Source organism: Ornithorhynchus anatinus, chromosome 4 (assembly GCF_004115215.2).
Source record: "Ornithorhynchus anatinus isolate Pmale09 chromosome 4, mOrnAna1.pri.v4, whole genome shotgun sequence".
In the NCBI taxonomy this organism is placed as follows: Eukaryota; Metazoa; Chordata; class Mammalia; order Monotremata; family Ornithorhynchidae; genus Ornithorhynchus; species Ornithorhynchus anatinus.
The window spans coordinates 97,547,315-97,567,903 of record NC_041731.1 but is presented as its reverse complement, the minus strand read 5'-3'; the positions used below and the strand labels follow the sequence as shown (position 1 = coordinate 97,567,903).

Here is a 20,589-nt window from a genome sequence, read left to right as displayed (position 1 = left end):
AGGTTTCCAAGAACTTACTGAGGCCCGTTCAGGCGGTGGAGGAAGCCCCAGTACCTCGCAGGTAGCGTCCTCCCAAAGCCAGCCTCTGGTTCGTTTCTGTCCTTCTTTATTTTTAATCTTAAAGAAATAACAACAATAACGATCAATCGCGGCAAGCGTGGCCGAGCCCGGAGAGGACACTTGGCGTCCTGCGGAATTCCAGGGGGTTCGGGAGAGGGAGAAGGATTGAGGGGAGTTGCAGAGGATTCTTGGGCTGGGTGATCCTGGAGGGGTTCCGAAATTTTCTGGGGATCTCCGGGGGTGCCGGTGAAGCTGGTCAACCTCTCCCAGGGCTGTTGCTGTCGGGGACCGAAAATAAGGAAGGCGTTCCCTCTCCCCCTCTCCTCTTTTGTTAAAGCCCGGCGGAGGCCAATATGGTTTCTAAAGAGAACTGATGAGCGGGGAGTGGGATCGGAGAATCATTCCCTCCTAATTAACCAAGTCCAAATCAAGGCTTCCCGAGGCCATTTCCTCCTCTCTCCTCTCTCACTCAGGACAGAATCTAGAGACGCGCATCTCCCCCCGCCCAGAGCCAATTCGGACAATGGGTCTTGATGATGTTTTCTCGCTAAATTCCGCCCTCACCTCCGGAGGGAGGGAACGGAGAGGAAGAAGAGGAGAGATTTGGTGTCGGGGAGCTACACGGTAAGCGCTCAATAAACACCACGGATGATAATAATAATAATGATGGAACTTGTTCAGGGCTTACTATGTGCCCAGCACTGTTCTAAACGCTGGGGTAGATACAAGCTAATCAGGCTGTCCCAGGCGGGGGTAAGAGTCTTAATCCCCATTTTACAGATGAGGAAACTGAGGCACAGAGAAGTTGAGGCGCTTGTCCAAGGTCACACAGAGGACAATGACCACCGCTTTTGACAACACTGACCCGAAATGATCCTGTCTGAAGCCCCGAAGGGGGAAAGGGGACAATGGAGGAAAGAGGGGAGGGAAGAAGGTGTGGCGCCGTGCGGAAGGAAGGCTGGACTGAGCGCCCCTCTCTCGGGTCTCTGTCTCCTGCGCCCAAACCCTGACAGGCTTCGGATGTTCAGCCGTTCCGAGTCGCGGATGCTGAGACTGAGAAGCTAGGCCGCTGTAGACTAATTCTCTTTCTCTTCCTCCCCAACCCGCCCCGTCGGGAGAGAGGATGATAGGTCACCGCACATCGTCGACATTGACCTTCAGCTCTATTCCCCTGTCCATCGCCGCCGGGGGCGGGGGAGGTGTCAACCTAACACAGGCAAACACACACACACCCTGAAAACTGGGAAATCGAGAGTAAGAGGATGTATAGGCGTCCTCCCGGGAGGACGAGAAATCAAAGATCTCGCCGGGGTTTTGTTGTGAGGCTCTCTCCCCATCCCCCAGGTCTTTGGCTTCGTTCCCTAATTGCTCACACTGAGAGCCTTCCCGCTCGCTGTCTGTCCTCGCTGCTCCAAACAGCTGCGAGGCCGGGCCCGGCCCAACGAATTCTTGATTCCCAGGAGCCGGGGCCACACAAACTTACAGATCCTTGCAGATGTAGAAAAGGAGAAAGCAGTTAAAAAGAAAAAGAAAGGACACACGCGGACACCCCAACACACAAACCCACTGGCACGCCCGCACTACCACCAGCAGCAGCAAGAGCCACGCAACCAGCTGAAATGCCAATCTCATCGAAGGGACCGATTTCAGCAGGAACGGTGGGCAAGGGAGGGAGAGAAGGGAAAGTTGAAATCACACTTACCACAACAATAAGGAATAGGGACATAGAGATCCTCCCCCTGGGTCTCGCTTTTAAACCAATCACTTTAAGAAAGAAAAGAATGTTGAAATCTCTCAAAGAAAGGCTGGGGGGGGGGGGGACAACGTGGAAATCATTTGCCTTTATAGAAGGAAAGCAAAATTATCTACGGAATTAGCAAGAAACTAAAATTACGGTGTTTTTAAACCAAATCTCGCTTTTTATTGGCATCGATTTTGCTTTAGTAAAATTAGCTCCCTTGGATTTCAACACTTGTTAAAAAAAGATAAACTTTATTCTTTTAAATTTTCAATCACAAAAAATCTATATTTTTCATCTAAGCATTTATTTTACTGAATCAAAAAGACATGAAAAGGAAAAAATCATGTATTTACTAACGTATATAAGTGAATCTTTTTTGGACAACATATAATAAATATGATATATCACTTATCACTCAGTCTTTCAAATGTACATTTTTAATATTATGGAGCATGCCACTTTTCCAAAAGAAAAAAGGTCATGAGAAATCAGTGCAAAGTTCTGGGTCACCCTCGTCTTTTCTCTGGAGCAGGGGCGAAGTCCTTCTGTGAATAGCCCTCTGCCTCTCAGAGTTTCTGGTCTGTCTGTCTCCGCCTCTGTCCTTCACTCACTGTTCTCTTCTCTCTGACTCACTCTCCCTCCCTCCCCCTCCCTCCCTTCTGCTGTCCCTAAATCATTTTAACAAGAACTTGAGGTTTTGTTTTTTTTTTTTTTGTTTTCTTTCGTTTGTCGTCGCTGTGGCTATTGTTATTGTCACTTACTAGTACTCACACCCCGTGTGGGTCCGTGTTTCAAGAGTCACACTGCTCAGAGGGAAACTTTTCCAGCCCCCGCCTCGAGGCTGGGGAAGGAGTGGGAAGGGGGCGTCACTGCTCTCTTTTCCCCACTTGTTAGCTTCTTCCTCTCCTCCTTTTTCTCCTTCTTCTCTCCCTCCTCTTTCTCTTCTTTCCGTTCTTTCTCCTCGCTGGGTCTGCTGATTGGTTTGGTGGGTGGGTGGATGGGCTGGTTGGTTAGTTATCGGCTGGGTGAGTGGATGAATCTGTCAGTTGGTCGATCGGTTGGCGTCTGGGTGAGTGGATGGGTTGGTTGCTCCATCGGTTGGTCGGTTGGCGTCCGGGTGAGCGGAGGGGTCGCTTGGTCGATCGGTTGGTCGGTTGGCATCTGGGTGAGTGAATGGGTTGGTCGATAGGTTGGCATCTGGGTGGATGGATGGGTTTGTTGGATGGTCGGTTGGCTCATGGAAGGGAGGTGGATGAGCGAGCGATGGTGGAGGGGGGCAAGGGAATTGGGGGGCGGGGGGAGGCGCAGGGGCAGCGCTACGCTCTTCACCGGGGATGCGGGGTGCCCGGGAGAGGGTTGGCCAAAGGATTGAGAGGCGGCTGCCCTCCGGGCCCCAGCCCGTGGATGAGGACCCGGGGCACCAAGGGCCTCTGGAGCTGGGGGTGAGGCGCCGGGGGAGTCCGGTACATGCTGCTGTACATGGCAGCCGCCGCCGCCGCCGCCGTGGTGCTGTCCATGCTGCCCAGCAGACTCGGGTGGTAGAAATAGGGCGAAGGGAACATCCTCTGCAAGGCGGAATAGTTGCCGGCTTCGGCCAGCAGTTCCAGACCCACCGCCGTCTGCCGCTTCCACTTCGTCCTGCAAGAGACCGAAAACGCACGCATACACGTGCGCGCCCACGCACACACACCACACGCACACACAAAACACACAAACACACACTCCTAGTCCCCTTTTCCCCCTCCTCCTCTTCCTCCTGCGCTCCCTCCTCTCCCTTCCAATGCCCAGGCCGGGACAGGGCAACAGTCCCACGCCGGGCTCTGCCCCAGGAGGGACTAACTGGAAGTTAGTATTCCAGTTAGTCGTGGGGAAAGCTCACGGGCTATCGTTCCCGGGAGCGGGAATCCCAGAAAGTTTCTCGTTCTTCCCCCTGATCCTCTGGGAGCTCTCCCTGGATGCTTGGTCTTTTCCTTCCTGGAAGCTTCCCGGTCAAGTTTCCTTGGTTTTAGCTGAGGACAGGGAGATCCTCTGATAGATGGTGAGCCCGTCATTGGGCAGGGATTGTCTCTATCTATTGCCGAATTGTATATTCCAAGCGCTTAGTACAGTGCTCTGCACAGAGTAAACGCTCAGTAAATACTGTTGAATGAATTCTCCTCCCCTTTTGCCACCTAGGCCAGCCCTGAGCTCCCTCCCAGACCCCCTGAGCTCCCACCCAGACCAGACGACAGCAAGTCCATGGCTGTCTGTCCGAGTTAGAGAGAGGGACAGCAAAAAAAAAAAAAAGGCAGCAAACAAAGAAGTTCCAGGAGCTCGGATTCCCCCCACATTTCCCACCGCCCCCCGGCGGCCCTCCGGGATGGACAGCGGACTCAGGAGCAGGTGGGGGAGGAAGGAGAATGCGCGTTTTCCAAAGGGGATTCCTCGGGACATTCCTCATGTCCGGAAATATTCAGAAAAAATAGATTTTCCAGGCTAACCTCCCTCCACTCCCCCTCCATCTCCAACCCCATCGTCCCCTGGAAAAAAAAATGATCTCGCTCTCTCTCCTCCCTCTCAATTAGGAAAAAAAAAAAAGCGGATGCCTTGGGCGTGCTGAGACGGTGGGTCCATACACACAATTCCAGCCAAATTAATAAACATGGCGGCCTGTTTAGATTGGCTACAGATGACACTAATGTTTTCCGACAGAATTAGGGTGGCTGAAACCGTATGTAATGAGACAGAAAATTATGGCATCGCGACCACTGGACACGGTTTTGCAGCCGCCCTCCGAGACGATTAGAAGACCAACCACCGAGTCTCCCAGCCACAGAGACGCAGAGAGACTCTCCGGGAAGAGAAAGGCAGGGCCGGGGGCGGAGAGACCCGCAGAGGGACACTCAGAGATGGAGATGAAAATCGAAGACGTGGAGGCCGGGAAGGAGAGGGTAGGGGCAGGGAGGGACAGCCGGCTCCCGGACTCCGAAGCCAGGCCGGGCCCATCTCCAACCACCCATCACGACTCCAGACACACACCTGCTCCGCAGGGCTGCGCTACCAGCCTGCTGCCGGGGCCCCCCGTCCTTCCCATCCCCCTTACCCACTCTGAAGGCCGGGACGTGGGAATACCCTGAGAATTCCAGTCGACACCCATCTAAATAATAGCCGGCAAGGCTGGAGAGGTGGGAGAAGGGTGGGTAGCTCCCGCTGGGCATCTGGCGAGGTCGCCTGGCTACTCTAATCCTCGTCTCCCTCCCTCTCTGGGCCAGAACCACGGAGGGTCCGGCGGCCCGGACGCCTGGGTCCCCCTCGAGAAGATAGAGCTCCCGACCCTCTCCTTAACTCCGGCGGATCCCGGAGTTGGGAGAGGAAGGCGGTCGGCGGCGTCCAGAAGATGGAGATGGAGACCCGAAGGCCTTTTTGTTTTACACTTACGGCCTGCGTCTTCCACCTCGCTCGGGCCACTGATGAGACCCCATTTTTAAAGTGGCTACTTGGGCCCCGCTTTGTGTGGACATGCAGATCCACACGGTCCAGTGAACATCGAAACAAAACTACTCGACATAGGAAGTGGGTAGAGGAGCAGCGTGGCCTAGAGGATGGAGCGTGGGCCTGGGAGTTAGAAAGACCTGAGTTCTAATCCTGCATCCGCTGCGTCTCTGTTTTGTGACCTTGGGCAAGTCACTTCACTTCCCTGGGACTCAGTTACCTCCTCTGTAAAATGGGAATTGAGACTGCGAGCCCTATGTGGGACAGGGACTGTCCATCATGATTCATTTGTGTCTACTCCAGCGCTTCATACAGTGCCCGGCACGTAGTAAACGCTGAACAAAGACCATAAAAAAGTGAGTTTATTCTCCGCTGTAGAGATTTTTTCCTGCTTAGGCAGAGCGGGGATTTGCGCTTCGTAAACTCGCTTCCCACAGCTTGCCTCTTGAAACCGGACCAGAGGATGTCAGAGGCCGGGCATAGCCGCCTCCAGAGGTTATTCTAAACTCTCCCACTCTCCAGAAACTCCTTAGACCCTCAAGGGGGGGTTCGGAGCCGAGTTTTGAGGTGGGACAAGGGGTGACATTCGGGCTCCAACGTGAGTGGGAAAACCCTGGCCCGCTCCCACGCCCTCTCCCAAGCCCGGCCTCCCTTCAGCGCTTAAAACAGTGCTTGGCACATAGTAAGCGCTTAACAAATACCGTTATTATTATTATTACCTCCGATTCTGGTACCAGGTCTTGACCTGGGTGTCCGTGAGGTTGAGCGCGGCCGCTAGATCCATGCGGTCCTGAACGCTTAGGTACTTCTGACGCTCGAAGCTCCTCTCTAGCTGGTTGAGCTGATGGTCCGAGAAGGCCGTCCTCGCCTTCCGAGGCTTCTTGGCCCGCACGGGAGGACTCTCCCTGCTACTTGTAATCTCCCGATCGCCTTCCTCCTTTGTTCCTAGAAAGAAAAAAAAACATTCACAGCCGCAGTTTAGCACTAAAGGGAGAAAAAACTTTTTCTCTTTCCCTCTTTTTCTCTCCTTCCTTTAGACACACATACATGAAAACACGTATGCGCACACACAGACACACAGACACACACATACACGCTGCATCCACAACCCTCCCGGACTGGAAATCTGTGTCCTTTCGGCCCAAAGCTGGGACCAAGACGCCCCAAGAGAGATTAACTTGGTTGGTGCCCGTACAAGCTAAAAGAAAGAAAGAAGAATTGGACGGGAGTTGCGGAGTTTGCTCTGAAAACAAGGAGTGATGCCTCTGTTTGCAAGTATTCATATTTTCCTTGGTTAAAAAAAAGTCCTTTGTTTGGCACTCTTTCTGAGTTGGGACTGGGTGGCATTTTTTCGAGGAGGGAAGATTTAGTTTCGGTTCGGTGTCGTCTGCTTTCAGGGCATTTGAGAAGTGATCGAGTGAGACTTCACTCGCATCAAATATTTTAGGGCCTCAGAAAGAATGGGGCACCTCGACTCAAAGTAGAGTTCAAAATTGCTAAACACTTCCAGGTGACAGCGCTAAGATTTCCGGATTCTATTTGTCAACTTTGTTTTTCTTTTTCTTTCTTTTCTTTTTTTTTCTTTTTTTCCCCTGAAATGCTAGGAAATCGATATGTCAATCCATCTCTGTTTGTACCAGTTTTTGCAGCGCTCCTTGATCTTCCCTGCAGGAAGAACAATAATCTCTCTAATTGACCCACTGGGGAGGTTGGTGCACAAAAAAATCGCCAGACTAGACTGTACATCTGTTTTGGGCACTATTATGCTAATGCTAAAATAGCAAACATCCCCGTCTCCCGGTTAGCCATGGCGCATCGTTCCAAAGAGGTGAAAGGGAAATGTAAAAATAATTATTGAAATAATAAGAAAAAAGGTTTCCTCTGCCGGAACGGTTGAAGCCATTTCTCTTGGCAAAGCCACTCGCAGGAAATGGCGATTATTCTGTAAGGGCTTCTTAGAGGAAAAAAAAAATCTGCCTTTCGGTGATAACCTTTTGTTTTTACAAGCCCTCTGTGAATATTAGACGCTCTGCATTTTAGAGTAACGGGCCCCTTCCAAATCCTGAAAAATCACATTTGAGAGGCAGAAACCTTATTTTGCGCTGCAAAGGGGGTTAGCAGTTTTATCCTGTAAAGGCAAAAATTTTTTAAAGGGGACCCACTCCTCCTTTATTCATTTCGGGGTAGTCAACATTCTCGCAGTCCGATGAATCAACTTGGAAATGAACGCTTTATTGATTAAGGGTCTCCAAGTCCCGGAAGATTGGAGTTTCGAAAACATGCGGGAGGATGAAAAGCATTTGCATTAAAAATACACTCTGGGTTGCAAACACATTCCTGGAGACCTGCCGCCTGCCATACACACGCATTCAATCTAATTTTTATTTTTCTTCCTTAGATGGCTCGGCTACAAGACAATTGCTCTCCCCTTTTCACGCCCAGAAAGGCGTTTGACTTACTTTGCAGATGTGATAAAGCACGCGTGAAAACACAAAAGAATGGGGGAGAGTGGAAAAGGGAGGAAAGGAGTAAGAGCTGGAGGGGTGAAGGGCACCGGGGCAGATCCCAAAGGGGGAGAAATCCCGGGGGCAAGCGCAGGCCCCTGTTGACCTCCGGCCCGGCGGGACCTGGAGATTTGGCTAGTCGGGAGAGGAAAGGGAGACGGGGAGCGGTAGCCCAAGCAGATCGGGACTCACCGTGGCATTTGAGATCGTTTTGCGTGTCGTCGCGCTTGTCGAGTTTGGTTTTGCCGTCCTCCTGCTCTAGTTTGGGCCTAAAGCTCTCGCTGGCTGCGTTCCCTTCTTGTTTGGGGGTGTGATGGGGAGAGGAGACGCTGGTACTGTAAGGCGCGCAGGCCGCCAGCGGTTTGCTGTCGCCCAAAATGTCTTTAATTAAAAAAGAAGAGGTGGAAGTCCTGGGAGCCGAGGCGGCCGATCCAAGCTGCTGTTGCTGCTGCTGCTGCTGCTGCTGTTGCTTGGGCTGTTGCGGCGGCGTCTGCTGGGGAGACTGCAGCAAACTTTGTGGCGGGGACTGCTGCTGGCTGTGATGGACGAGGTGATGCGTCTGGAGGCCGTCCTGGACCAGATGCGGCTCGGGATGCTCCAGGGTGACGGAGATGGGAGAAGAAGGCGCCGTCCCTACTGTATCGATCTCCGAACAAGGGGACGGGGTGGCCTGGTTGCGAAAATCCGCTGTCCTGACATCGCCGTGAGGACGAAAGTCTCCGCTCATCACGCCGGGGCTGCCTGAACTGGCGCTAGATAAAATCGTGTCTATTCCAAAACTCGACCCGGTCGCCCCTTCCATCGCGGTCATGGTTCTACATGAGTTTCGACCCAATCCGCTGGTCAGCGGGTCGACGTGATGGAGCAGACCCCCCCTCCCGCCCCCTCCCCCGACCGAAGAAACAAATAAATTACCAGGAGAGCATTAAGAAGAGACTCCGTCGGGGAGGGGAGGGGGGGGTCTTCCCGAAAATCGGGGCGACCGGGAGAAACAACTTTCGACACAACTTTCTTTTTCAAAGAGAGGGGAAAGGAATTGGGGGTGGGGGAGGGAAGAGGGGGAAGTTATCGAAGCAATAAGGAAGAGGCCGGTTCAAGAATAATCGCACGTGTTGTTGGGCGTCGAGGGCTAAAGAAGGATGGGAGAGGAGCTGACCCGGCGGAGAGAGAAGGGAAGGACCATCCAGTTGACCGGCGACGGAGGCTGGACCGCTGATGGATGCTCTGCGGCTCTCCGCCTCCCCGGTGCCGAGTTATTGAACTTTCTTGGAAAGTTGGCGGTGCAGCTGCTGCAGCAAGAGGAGGAGGAAGAGGAGGAGACGCAGAGCGGGGAGAACTCCGGCCACTGCCTGGCTTCTTCCCTTGTAATCCGGCTCCTCTTGGGTTCCAAAGCCTCCCTCTCGTTACGTCACGACCATCGCAGCCCCTTCCCCCCCCCCCGCCCCATCCCACCCCCTCCTCGTTTTATTCTCACACCCTTTATTGCGACAGAGCGGCTGTCCCGCCGCCCCCATTGGTGGCTTCCACCGGAGAGACAGACGCTCACCTACCGGGAGCCAATGACTAAGGAGCTGGCGGACTCTTGTCAGTTCAGAAGCTACACTCCCTTGCTGCTCTTTTTAGAATCCTCAAGCCCCATTTTCCTGCAACCCGGAGCCAAATACCTATTCTAATTGTAATCCCTATAATAAAGGCGGGGGGGGGGGGGACACAGAGAGAGAGAGGGCCGATGGGGGAGGAGGACGAAGAAGAGGGAAAGAAGGAAACGAAGAAAGAAGGAAGGAGGGGAAGAGAAAGGAAGGAGGGAAGGTGGGAAGAATGATGATGCTTCTTAAGGTTGGGGGGGAGTGTATAAAAATCAGATTGAGGGAGGGCACGATGAGGGGTCTGGATGTGTTCCTTGCAGTGAGATCTTAGTCCGGTCCTTGAAATCCGCATCTGAAAAGGGCGTGAAGGAGAGGAGAGACTCGTAGGAAGCAACTCCGAAAGTGTCTAACTTGAGACCCTTCGTCCGTTCTGGCTTCTCGGTAGCCTGAGGTTTCCATTTCTCCTCTAAAGAGCCTAGGTGTCCAGGTCTCCCTCCCAGCCAAGATGCCGTAATCAGCAACTGGCCGTGGAGCAAAAAGAGAGGGATTTCAGGGTCCGAGTAGCGCCTTTCCAGCAGAAGGAGATGTGAACAGGAAGATTAAAGCGGGTCAGGAACCCAGGACAAGCCCAGAATCCAGACCGGGCTTCAGTCAAAGCAAATCCCACCGGAGGCGGGTGATCATTCTTTTTCTCCCGCCCTTGCTGGAATTCAGGAATGTCCCCCGACCCCGGCATCCACCCCCCTCTTCTCCTCCTTCCCTTCTCCCTCCCATTCCCTCCCTCTCCCCCGTTCTCGTGCTTTGGCGGCTCGGTTGGAATCAGAGTGGTTAACTGTCGGCCCGCCTGGGATCCGGAAAATTATTCTACTGGTTCTCTGAAGGGTATCAACTTGTGTTAATTTCTCTAGGACGACTCCAACCTGTCTCTTGTTGAATGTCAGAGTAATGGGAAGTGCCGCTGACAAGAGGGCGTATTACTCCTGATTAAGTACCGTGTCAACCTAATTAGCAGAGTAATTATAAGGTGCTAATGAATGATTCAAAGTTCTCTGAGTTACATTTTACTCCGAATTACCATTTTAAAGGCCCTATGAATCTGAGATAAATCTCGGTGTCGAGATGCGGAATGTATGGTTCGACTCTTGCGATTCCAGTTCAAGTCTCCTAGGGTTTGCGGGTCTTGCTTTTTGTGGACGAGTGGTTTAGGGATGTGTTTTTGGTGATAGTTTTTGCTGTTGGGCGACTGCTGCTGCTCTGTAAATCAAATAATCAATCGGGGAAGAAGAGTTTTCGTTTGGAAACTGCAACCGTATCAGACCAGAAGCATAACATTATAGGGGAGGGGGAAAAAACACCCTTCGCTGCCGGTCCTTTAGAGTAAAATGAATTTAATTGACACAGTGAAATCTACCGGCTGCTTTAAGTGGAAGGTTTTACTGACAGGCGGCGGGTTTTCTTTATTATGATTTTGACGGGTTTGTCTCTGAGGAGGGAGAGGGGTACAGGAAGGATAAGAGAGGCTGTGAAATCGGATTAGTGAACATCAGATATTTAAAGGTTTAGAAAGCAAGCGAGTTTGAGTGGAGAGCAATAGGTAACCTGTGGCAGGAGGTACAAGCGGAGATGCACCCCAGAGATTCCCGACCAGGCCCGCGGGACAAGGAGGGACCCTAGAATCGCCCCTGGGGTCAAGGGACGAGGAATCAGCGGGTTTCTCCTTGACATTCCCTAGAAGGTGGGTAATTTTTTTGTTCAAGTCTTTCATTATTTCATACCGAGATCCCGCTGAGTTCTCCTGCGGCCAGGGGCGTTGAAGAGCGAAAGCAGACTACTCCTTTCCCCCTTAAACGACAAAAAAGTTGTCGTGGGGTGAAGGGGGAAAGTTGGGGACGGGGGAGAGAAAAAAGAGATGAAACTGCGTAAGGTGGAATCGTATCTTAAGCTTGTATAAGACGACCTCCTCTTTCCCCTCTCCCTAACTCCCGATCACCATCCATCGACATTCCGACGAAGGGAGCTTCCTCAAACCTCATATCCCTCTCTTTAACAAGGAGGAGGGAAAGATAGTCGGAAAGAAATCGGGGGCTGATGGCACCACGCAAATCAATTATTCCCAACCCTTTTATAAATAATTCATCCAAGATTGTTTTTGTTTTGTACAGACGCCTGCAACGACCGAACAGTGAAAAACGCCTATAGCGCAGCTTGTGTTGCGTGGTTAGATCGGTTTTGACTCGCAGTAATTCACGGCATTGGCAGAGGATTCGGAAATTTGATGTCGTGGATGTGGAGGGGGAAGAAAAAGGGTACATCCTCCGGGAAGGTTTTCAGTCCAACCTAGTTTGGTTCGGTCCCCAGGCAGCAGAACTGTTCAAGGCCTGAACCGTTAGTTGTCTGGATTACTTCTCCTTGGAAAATAGTTACTAGAAAATAGTTCCTTTAGAAGACTGCGTTCATCACCACCTCCTAACCAACCATTGTTAAAAGAAAACGTAGCTCTGATTTCCGTCTGCCCTTGAGCACTGAAAGAAGGGAAGGGAAAAAAAATGTTCCCTTATTGGGATCTTTATTTTGCATAAACTTTATCTTGATTTTTTTTAATGATATTAAGAGCTTAATATGTGACAATATATGTTCTTAGAATATGTTCTAAGCACTGGGGACATATAAGTTAATCAGGTCGGATAAGGGTTCACAGTCTAAAGTCAGTTACATTTTCTTCTGCTCCATTTCTCTTTCTTACCTCTTTTTGGGTGTCATTTTTAAAATGGACAATAAAACATAGCCCCAAATGTAAAAACCAAAGAAGTAACAGCACCAGCTTGAACATTATTTAATTCTAGCATAGAGTTATCTAAATTTAAATAAAGTTAAAATTAATTGTTTCGTTTTATAGGCAACTTCCTAGATTTTTAAAATGTTGCATATGAATGATAAAAAAGTGGATACTTACGAAGTTTGGTTGGGAAACTGACAACTTTTCTCATTTCTTAACTCTAATTCAACTTTATTTGTCCATGAATCTGAAATTCACGGAGCCTAAAAGGGAAAAGAACGATGCAAACCTCCCGTCTGATTTAATAGCCTCTTGTTTATTTCTTTACCGTACCTCTGCTGTTAACGCAAGGCATAGCTCTACCAAGTACTTTAGTAGTCTGCCTTTTAGAGGCTAGAACACTGTGATTTTTACGTGAACTGAACTGTGAATGATCCCCATCTGTCTCCATTGGTGGGTTTCTAGGTGGTGCGTTTCCCTATACATATTTCACTCGAATCTTGGTAAATCCAGTTGTTGACAACGTAATGACTGATGTGAGGAAAGTGCAATGGCGCCTCTGTCCGCTGGGCGGCGACAAGGGTCACCGACAGAAGAAATCACGCTATTGTTTTCGTTTTAGAAAAATTCAGTATTCTCAGAAAATCTAGGTGCAGTCCGGAAGTCTCCCTGAAGATGGAGAATTTAAGGTTCAGTGGCGAGGCGGGGTGAGGGAACCCGAGATTGTTTGTTGTTGTTGTTGGTTTTTCCCAACCGATGAATGCAACCGATTGGAGGCAACATTTCAAAAACAAGGGAGATGGAAAACGGGGACAGAAAGCGTGACAGAGACAGAAGCAAACTAGGAGAGACGGCAAGGAGGGGGAAAGATAAAGCGGGCGACATGTAGAAAAAGAAAATGCAGCAGGGAGATTTGATCTTCGCTGAACCCAGACTGTTCTGTTGTCTTTCCCATAGTTTGTTTCTAGTGGTTCCTAATTATTCTCTAAAGGATCGAGGATTTGGCAAGAGGTTGTGAAGACATTTTTGAAAGAAAATAATAATGTTGGTATTTGTTAAGCGCTTACTATGTGCAGAGCACTGTTCTGAGCGCTGAGGGAGATACAGGGTGATCAGGTTGTCCCACGTGCGGCTCACAGTCTCAATCCCCATTTTACAGAGGAAGTCACTGAGGCACAGAGAAGTGAAGTGACTTGCCTACAGTTACACAGCTGACAAATGGCAGAGCCGGGCTTCGAACCCTTGACCTCTGACTCCCAAGCCCGTGCTCTTTCCACTGAGCCACGCTGCTTCTCTAAATAAATTTCTCAGTCCCCAAATCAAGGATTGTACTTACAGTCCCCCTCCACTTCTCCCCCTTCTAGACTGTAAACTCGTTGTGGGCAGGGAATGTGTCTGTTTATGGTTAAAATGGACAGTGCTTTGCCCACAGTGAGCGCTCAATAAATGTGATTGAATGATTGAATGAGTACCGAGTGCCATTTTCTGAAATTTGAATCGTACCATATAGGCATACGAAGTCCATAGCTATACCTGCAGCTAAACACACACAAACTGTTTTGGGCTGTTGAATCTATATTAAAGCTAAGGCAGAAGGGATTACTTAGGTGGTCTAGGCAAACGGGTCTAACGAACGGGCCTCCCCCTATTTCCTTCATCCCTGCAGGTTGGTGACAGGCCAGGCCAGGAGCCCATTTCCCTCCGGGATAAGTCCGGGCATCGATGACCGGCCTTTTCGTCTCACTTGCCCTCAGTGACTGAATTGAGGTCCCAGAGTCAAGGGCCTAACCAAGCTCAGGTGTTGGAGAAGGGCACCGGTGTCGACTTTTCATTTGGAGCTCGGGAACAAAAAGGAGCAGGAATTTTAGGGGAGAGAAAAAGCGAGGGCGGGGCGAGGGCTGGGAGGAGAAAGACTTCAAAGAACTCACGGTCCCGAAAGCCACTTTTTGCGTCTTTTCAGCTCTGACTGGAAAGGCAGGTAATATTAGAGGCCTGGCTGGGATGCTCTCGCGTGGGGGAGTCCTGTTCAAGATACTATGGGGGCTAACCATCGCCCCCCATGGGGAGAAGGGATAGGAGGAAGCTAAAGTCCGTCCTCTTCCTTGCCGTCTTCCAAGCCTGCGGTGGGTCAGAGAGTCCCCTGTCCTCCGAGTTGGCCAAATTGGTCCCATTGATGCTCCGAGGATAAAACGGAAGAAAGGTTCGGAAAAAGCGCCTCCCTGGGCCCGGGTGGACAGGCCCCTCCGCCCGATCTTCCTCTCTTCCACCTCCTCCTCTCCTTCCTCCTCCTTCCTTCTCTTCCCTCTTCCCTTTTTTCCTTCCTCTCTCCTTCCTCCTTCTCCCTCCTCCCTTTTTCCCCTTCTCGATTCTTTCCTCCTCCTCTTCCTCCTCACCCTCTTTCTCCTCCTTTTCCTCCTCCTCCCTTCTCTCCCCTCTTGTCCCTCCTCCCTCCTTCCCTCTCCCCTCTTCTCGATTCTTTCCTCCTCTTCCTACTCACCCTCTTTACCCTCTTCCTTCTCCTTTTCCTCCTCCCTTCTCTCCCCTCTTCTCCTTCGTCTCTCCTTCCCTCTCCCCTCTTCTCACTTCTTTCCTCCTCTTCCTCCTCACCCACTTCCTCCTCCTCACGCTCTTTACCCTCCTCCCCCTCATCCTCTTTACCCTCCTCCTCCTTCCTTCTCTCCCCTCTTCCCTTTTTTCCCTCCTCCCTTCTCTCTCCTCCATCCTTCTCCCTCCTCCCCTCTCCTCTCTTCTCGCTTCTTTTCCTCTTCCTCCTCTTCCTCCTCCTCCCTTCCCAAGGGACGAATCGATTCGTCTGCTGCGACCCAGCGCTCGGGGGACGGCAGAGAGAGGGCAGGGGGGCGCGGGCGGGGAGGAAAAAGCAGCCTCAAAGCGATTAACAAATCTGCCAATCAGTAAAGGGGAAAATTCATTTGCCATGTTAATTAACAGGCAGCTAATTAAAACGGCACTTTGAGCGCTAATCAATCGCCTTATTAAGTTGGACCCGTCACGGGAACAAATTGCAGCTCCCCGAACCGGGCTCCTGCTTCCGAGCTGGGAAGATGTGGGGGGCGGTTGGTCCCCAGCCAAGAAAGAGTTTATGCCCGGATCGTCCGGGTCCTCTGGCCTCTCCAGCCAGGTCCTTCTGCTCCTCGGGGCTCCAAGCCAGCGAACCCCAAGAAAGAACCAACCCCCAACATGGGCTTGGGCATAAAAGGGATCAATCGATCCTCCCAATCAATCAATGGTATTTATTGAGCGTTTATTTTGTTGACAGCACTGTACTAAGAACTTGGGAGAGTAATCATCATCATCATCATGGTATTTCATTCGTTCATTCATTCAATAGTAGTTATTGAGCCCTTACTATGTGCAGAGCACTGTACTAAGCGCTTGGAGTGGACAATTCGGCAACAGATAGAGACAATCCCTGCCCAGTAACGGGCTCACAGTCTTCCCTGTCCCACACGGGACTCCACAGTCTCGATCGCCACTTTCCAGAGGAGGGAACAGTGGCCCAGAGAAGTGAAGTGAGTTGTCCAGTATTTGTTAAGCGTTTACTATATGCCAAGCACTGTTCTGAGGACTAGGGCGGATACAAGGTAATCAGGTTGGACACAGTCCCTGTCCCACCTGAAGCGCACAGTCTTAATCCCCGTTTCACAGATGAGGTAATAGAGGCCCAGAGAAATGAAGTGATTTGCCCAAGGTCACACAGCAGACAAGTGGCGGAGCCGGGATTAGAACCCACCACGTCTGACTTCCAAATCCTTGCTCTTGCCACTAGGCCATGCTGCTTCATGCTCTCTGCCCACGAGGAGTTTATAGTCTAAGGGAGATTGTACTCTAGAGAAGGAACGGACATTAAAATAAATTACGGATATATACCTAACTGCTGTGAGGCTGAGGGTGGGGGTAATATCAAATACTTAAAGGGTACAGATCCAAGAGCATAGGCGATGCAGAAGGGAGCGGGATTAGGGAGAAATGAGGGATTAGTCTGGAGAAGCAGCACGGTGTAATGGATAGACCACTGGCCTGGGAAGCAGAATGTCATAGGTTCTAATCCCGGCTCTGCCACTTGTCTGCTGTGGGACGTCGGGCAAGTGACTTCACTTCTCTGTGCCTCAGTTACATCATCTGTAAAATGGGGATTGAGACTGTGAGCTCCACATGGGACTCACAAACCATTAGCTTGTATCCACTCCAGTGCCTGGCCCATAGTAAGCGCTTACAAATACTATTGTTATTATGATGATGATTATTGAGGCCTCTTGGAGGAGGTGATGTGAGGGAAGGCTAGGCCCTTGCCAAACTCAGTCCCTCGGCTCCAAGCTGGAGCCAGGGGAGTCCTAAAACGAGCCGCGAGGGGTGGGCCTTGCCCACCGAAGAGGACCAGTTCCCGCCCGGACATGTGCCGGACATGTTCGAGAAGCTTTTGGCGAACACAGGCCCTTAGGCCCCACGGTACCAGAAACCCGGGGGACGGTCGATCCGCAATTTAGGCGTCGCTTTCATACACTGCAGTTACCATCCCGCTTTCACACCAGATTTCACCGTTGTTGTTTTTTCTTAAACCCCTCCTTCACCCTGCTTTCCCTCGCCACGTTCCAACCTTTCCCCACCACCCACTTGGTTTTCTGCTACCATCAAACGGTGGGCAGAGAGTGGAGCACCTTACTACCCAATTAAGCCAGAGAACCGCCCCAAACAGCCGCTTCTCGACACCCACCGAGGGTCGCATCTCCCGTGGTTCGAAGCAGGAGGGAAGATGGAGCTGGAAAGAGGCCAACGCGCTCTTGCTTTGGGAAAATAAAATGCCTGACAGTCGGTACTAGCTTCATCAGGTGCGTGAGCTCTCTTCATCTCTCTCCTCGTTTCCCCACCACTTGCTCAGTGGATGGCTTCCCTCAACTACGAAAAAAAAATGCCAAGAGAATTAAGACTTTTAGCACCTGTTTTTAGAAGCGTTTGATTTTCGTAATTGTTAAAAGCCTGTTTTTCACCAAATTCCTAAGGGAAAACATTTGGCAAAAAGAGGGGACTGTGAATTTAAATGTTAATTAGGTGGACCCCGCCCCTTCTGCGACTTCAGTTTACCTTGCGGTGCTGACGCCAGTGTTATATACTTTTATTTGTGTTGTTTTATTATTTTTAGGGCATCTGTTGAGCGCTTACTATGTGTCAGAGACTGTACTAAGCGCTGGAGTAGATCCAAGTTACTCAAGTTGGACACAGACCACATCCCACATTGGGCTCACAGTCTTAATCCCCATTTTACAGATGAGGTGGCGGAGGCACAGAGAAGTGAAGTGACTTGTTCAAGGTCACACACAGCGGACGAGTGGCAGAGTCGGGATTGGAACCCAGCGCATACGCGGAATGTTCTGCTGGAGGCATCGAATACACCGCAAAAGAGGAATGAAACGGACTCGATCTCATGGACTCTTGGATGTAGTAGCTTCTCTTGCAACGGCCTCGGTGGGGGGGGGGGGGGAAGAGAGAAGAGTGGATTGCGGTGCGTGTGTGTGGAGGGTGGAAATAGACTGTGAGCCCATTATTGGGCAGGGATCGTCTCTATCTGTTGCCGAATTGTCCATTCCAAGCGCTTAGTACAGAACCTTGCACATAGTAAGCGCTCAATAAATACTATCGAATGAATGAATGGAAAGGAGGTTGGGAGAGGGGGAGGGAAATCGCACACGTGTTTATATTTGCGTGCAATGCTCCATGTTTGATTTGAGCTCCTCGGAATGTGTGTTTTGTGTGGCTGTGGTTTCGTGTATATGATCATGTGTGCTCCTGTTTGTGTCACTTCTTGGGGTTATCACTGTCCGGACGCGACTGTATCTGTCTGTGGCAGAGAGCTGTATCATAATCCTTTCCCACATGAAAACTTCCAGACCATTAATATTTTCACCATATTATCATTATTCAATATAATAATATTTGCTCGGTTAGTGGTACTAATTAGGGCACATTAAAACACTAGCATCTCCCAAATGGTGCGTAATGTACCCAACACTAACATTTTTTCTCTCCGGAGAAGGCGCCTGCTGGCTGGCAGAGGGAGCTGAGAGGAGGAAGCACAAGACGAGCGGATTGGGTTTTTCCTCTCTTTTTCTTTTTTTTTTTTTTCCTTCTCGGTCAGGTGCGGGGCTTGTGGCGGATCGATGGGACCCGCTGCTGAGAACCTGGATTCAGTCAGAGGACGCCCTGCGGCTTCTTTGCGCTGCACAGTTCTGCTCCCTCGTCGCTTTTAACTCGTCGATTGATTTTGCTCTCCTCTCCTTTGTGAGGGTTTCGTGGGAGGGGCGGGGTGAGGGGGTGTTTTGGGGTGTGTGTCGATGCTGGCTGATTGGGGGGGAGGGTCTGGTCATCTAGAAAACCTCCCTCCCGCCGACCGCTTGGAGATTCCCGGATCCTTTCTCCAGGTTCCCACGGTCGCTGAGCCCTGGACTTTTACCCCCTTATTGGTACCCGAGCGCGCCCGGGAGCCTGATACATTCAATAGTATTTATTGAGCGCTTACTATGTGCAGAGCACTGTACTCGGGGCGTGGGGAGAGGGGGAAGAGGTGGAGAGGGGCAGGGTCGGTGTGTGTGGGGGAGGGTCCCCTGTCCTGAGGAATCTGAACGGCCTGAGCATCCTTTTATTAAAAGATGCTGCCTGATATTTAGGCTGAGCCTCCAGATTCTGCCTCTGAAGCCACTGTTTTGTTCTGGGCTCGCAGACGCAACCCCGGCCCGCAGAAGCCACGACTCTATTTCCAAAGGGGATCAGATTTAGTGTGGGGAGGAAGGGGAGGAAGAAGAGGAGAGGGAAGAAGAGGAAGAGGAAAGTTGTGAAAGAGGGGGAGGAGGATAGGGAAAGAGGAGATGTGGAAGGGAAAAGAGGAGGAGAAGGAAGAGGAGGGAAGTTGAGGAAGAGGGGGAGGAGGAGGAAGAGAAGCTGTGGAAGGAAAAAGAGGAAGAGGAGGCGGAAGAGGAAGGAAGTTGAGAAAGAGGGAGAAGGAGGATAGGGAAAGAGATGTGCAAGGAAAAAGAGAAGGAGGAGGAAGAGGAGGGAAGTTGAGAAAGAGGGGAAGGGGGAGGATAGGGAAAGAGATGTGGAAGGAAAAAGAGGAGGAGGAGGAAGATGGAGAAAGCAGAGGAGGAGGAGGAAGATGAGAAAGAGGGAGGATAGATAAAGAGGAGATGTGGCAGGAGAAAGAAGAGGAAGAGGAGGAGAAGGAAAAGGGATAGAAGGAGGTTGGGGAAAGAGGAGACGGAGAAGGGAGAGGAGGAGAGAGGAGGGAAAGGATGGGGGCGGCGAGGGGGAGGAGGGGGAAAGAGGGAAGGAGCGGGAGGATGGAAGCAAAACAGACACCATCACCCCAAAGGCGGAGTAATGTTTTCCAAACTTCCCCTTTCTCAGCTCGGTGATTTCAATGCTGACGGCCCGGAGACGGGAGATTCCCGCCCCCGCCCTAGGAAAAAAGTTAACTTTCTGCCTCCTCCTCCTCTCAGCATCCCAATAAAAAATAATAATAATCCGAGCGTTTAAGTGTTCCTGTTTTCCTTTTGTCAGATACTTTCTCCCTCCCCGTGCGGCCTGAGTACATGATCAGAAATGCTCGGAGAGCAGAAAGCACATTGATTTCAGCTTGTTCTGTCCACAGACAGGCCCTGACAAGGTTGTTAGAACAGTAGGAGAGGTCTATACAATCACTTAATTACCAAAGCTGTCACTCAGACGAGACGCCGCTGCCCACGTCCTCGGCTGCAAGGAGCATTCCACCACTGGGCTCCCGCCTTGATTGATCGGTGCTGATAGCATCGCAAAATAATTACAGTGAATTTTCTGATGTGTGATTTTATACTGAGTTCATGCTTCAGAAAGGTAATCGGAAGGATGAGAAGGGTCAGTGCCATTTCGGATTACCTGAAGTCCACGCGAAAGGGTAAAAGAGAAAGGAGGACTTTAAGGCCAGAAGGACCAGGAAGGGAAGGGAAAGGGTGGGAGAGAGGCAGAGAGAGAGAGAAAAAAAAGAGAGCGAGAGAGACAGAGCGAGAGAGACAGAGACACACAGAGAGAGGCGCGATTACGGATTGCTGAAGGGTACTGCAAGCAATTCGTCAAACTGTGCAAGTGATTTCTTTCCGAGCCAGCATATGGCAGATTGATTTTGTCCAACGTAGGTTTAGCCACATTTAAAATGATCCAGCGGTTATTACTGCGATTGGCTTTGGAACTGACAGGCAGTTGTGGGCGAAAGGAGAATAGATCCTGTTTACCGGAGACGTGTTCTTAACTGCTGTCAAATACAGTTAAGTAAATATCATTAGGAAGGAGCGCTGTTAAGAGAAATGCCAATCCAATAAATATGCTCTTTTCCCCCCCCTTCTCTCCCTCCTCCCTTCCTCTCCCCCTTTGCCTTCGCCCCTTTCCTGGGCTCTTCTTTGGCTAAGG

General features: G+C 50.8%; 1 protein-coding gene across 1 annotated transcript; it reads right to left on the bottom strand.

Moving 5' to 3' along the window:
* Positions 1-2,088: 2,088 nt before the first annotated feature.
* BARHL2 (BarH like homeobox 2) lies at positions 2,089-8,662 on the bottom strand. The gene is made up of 3 exons (XM_001507422.4): positions 7,969-8,662; positions 5,992-6,217; positions 2,089-3,439 (listed from the first exon to the last, which is right to left on the bottom strand). Exons 1-3 carry the CDS (start codon positions 8,585-8,587, stop codon positions 3,127-3,129), a joined length of 1,158 nt encoding a protein of 385 aa, XP_001507472.2. The 5' UTR covers positions 8,588-8,662; the 3' UTR covers positions 2,089-3,126.
* Between the last annotated feature and the right edge of the window lie 11,927 nt (positions 8,663-20,589).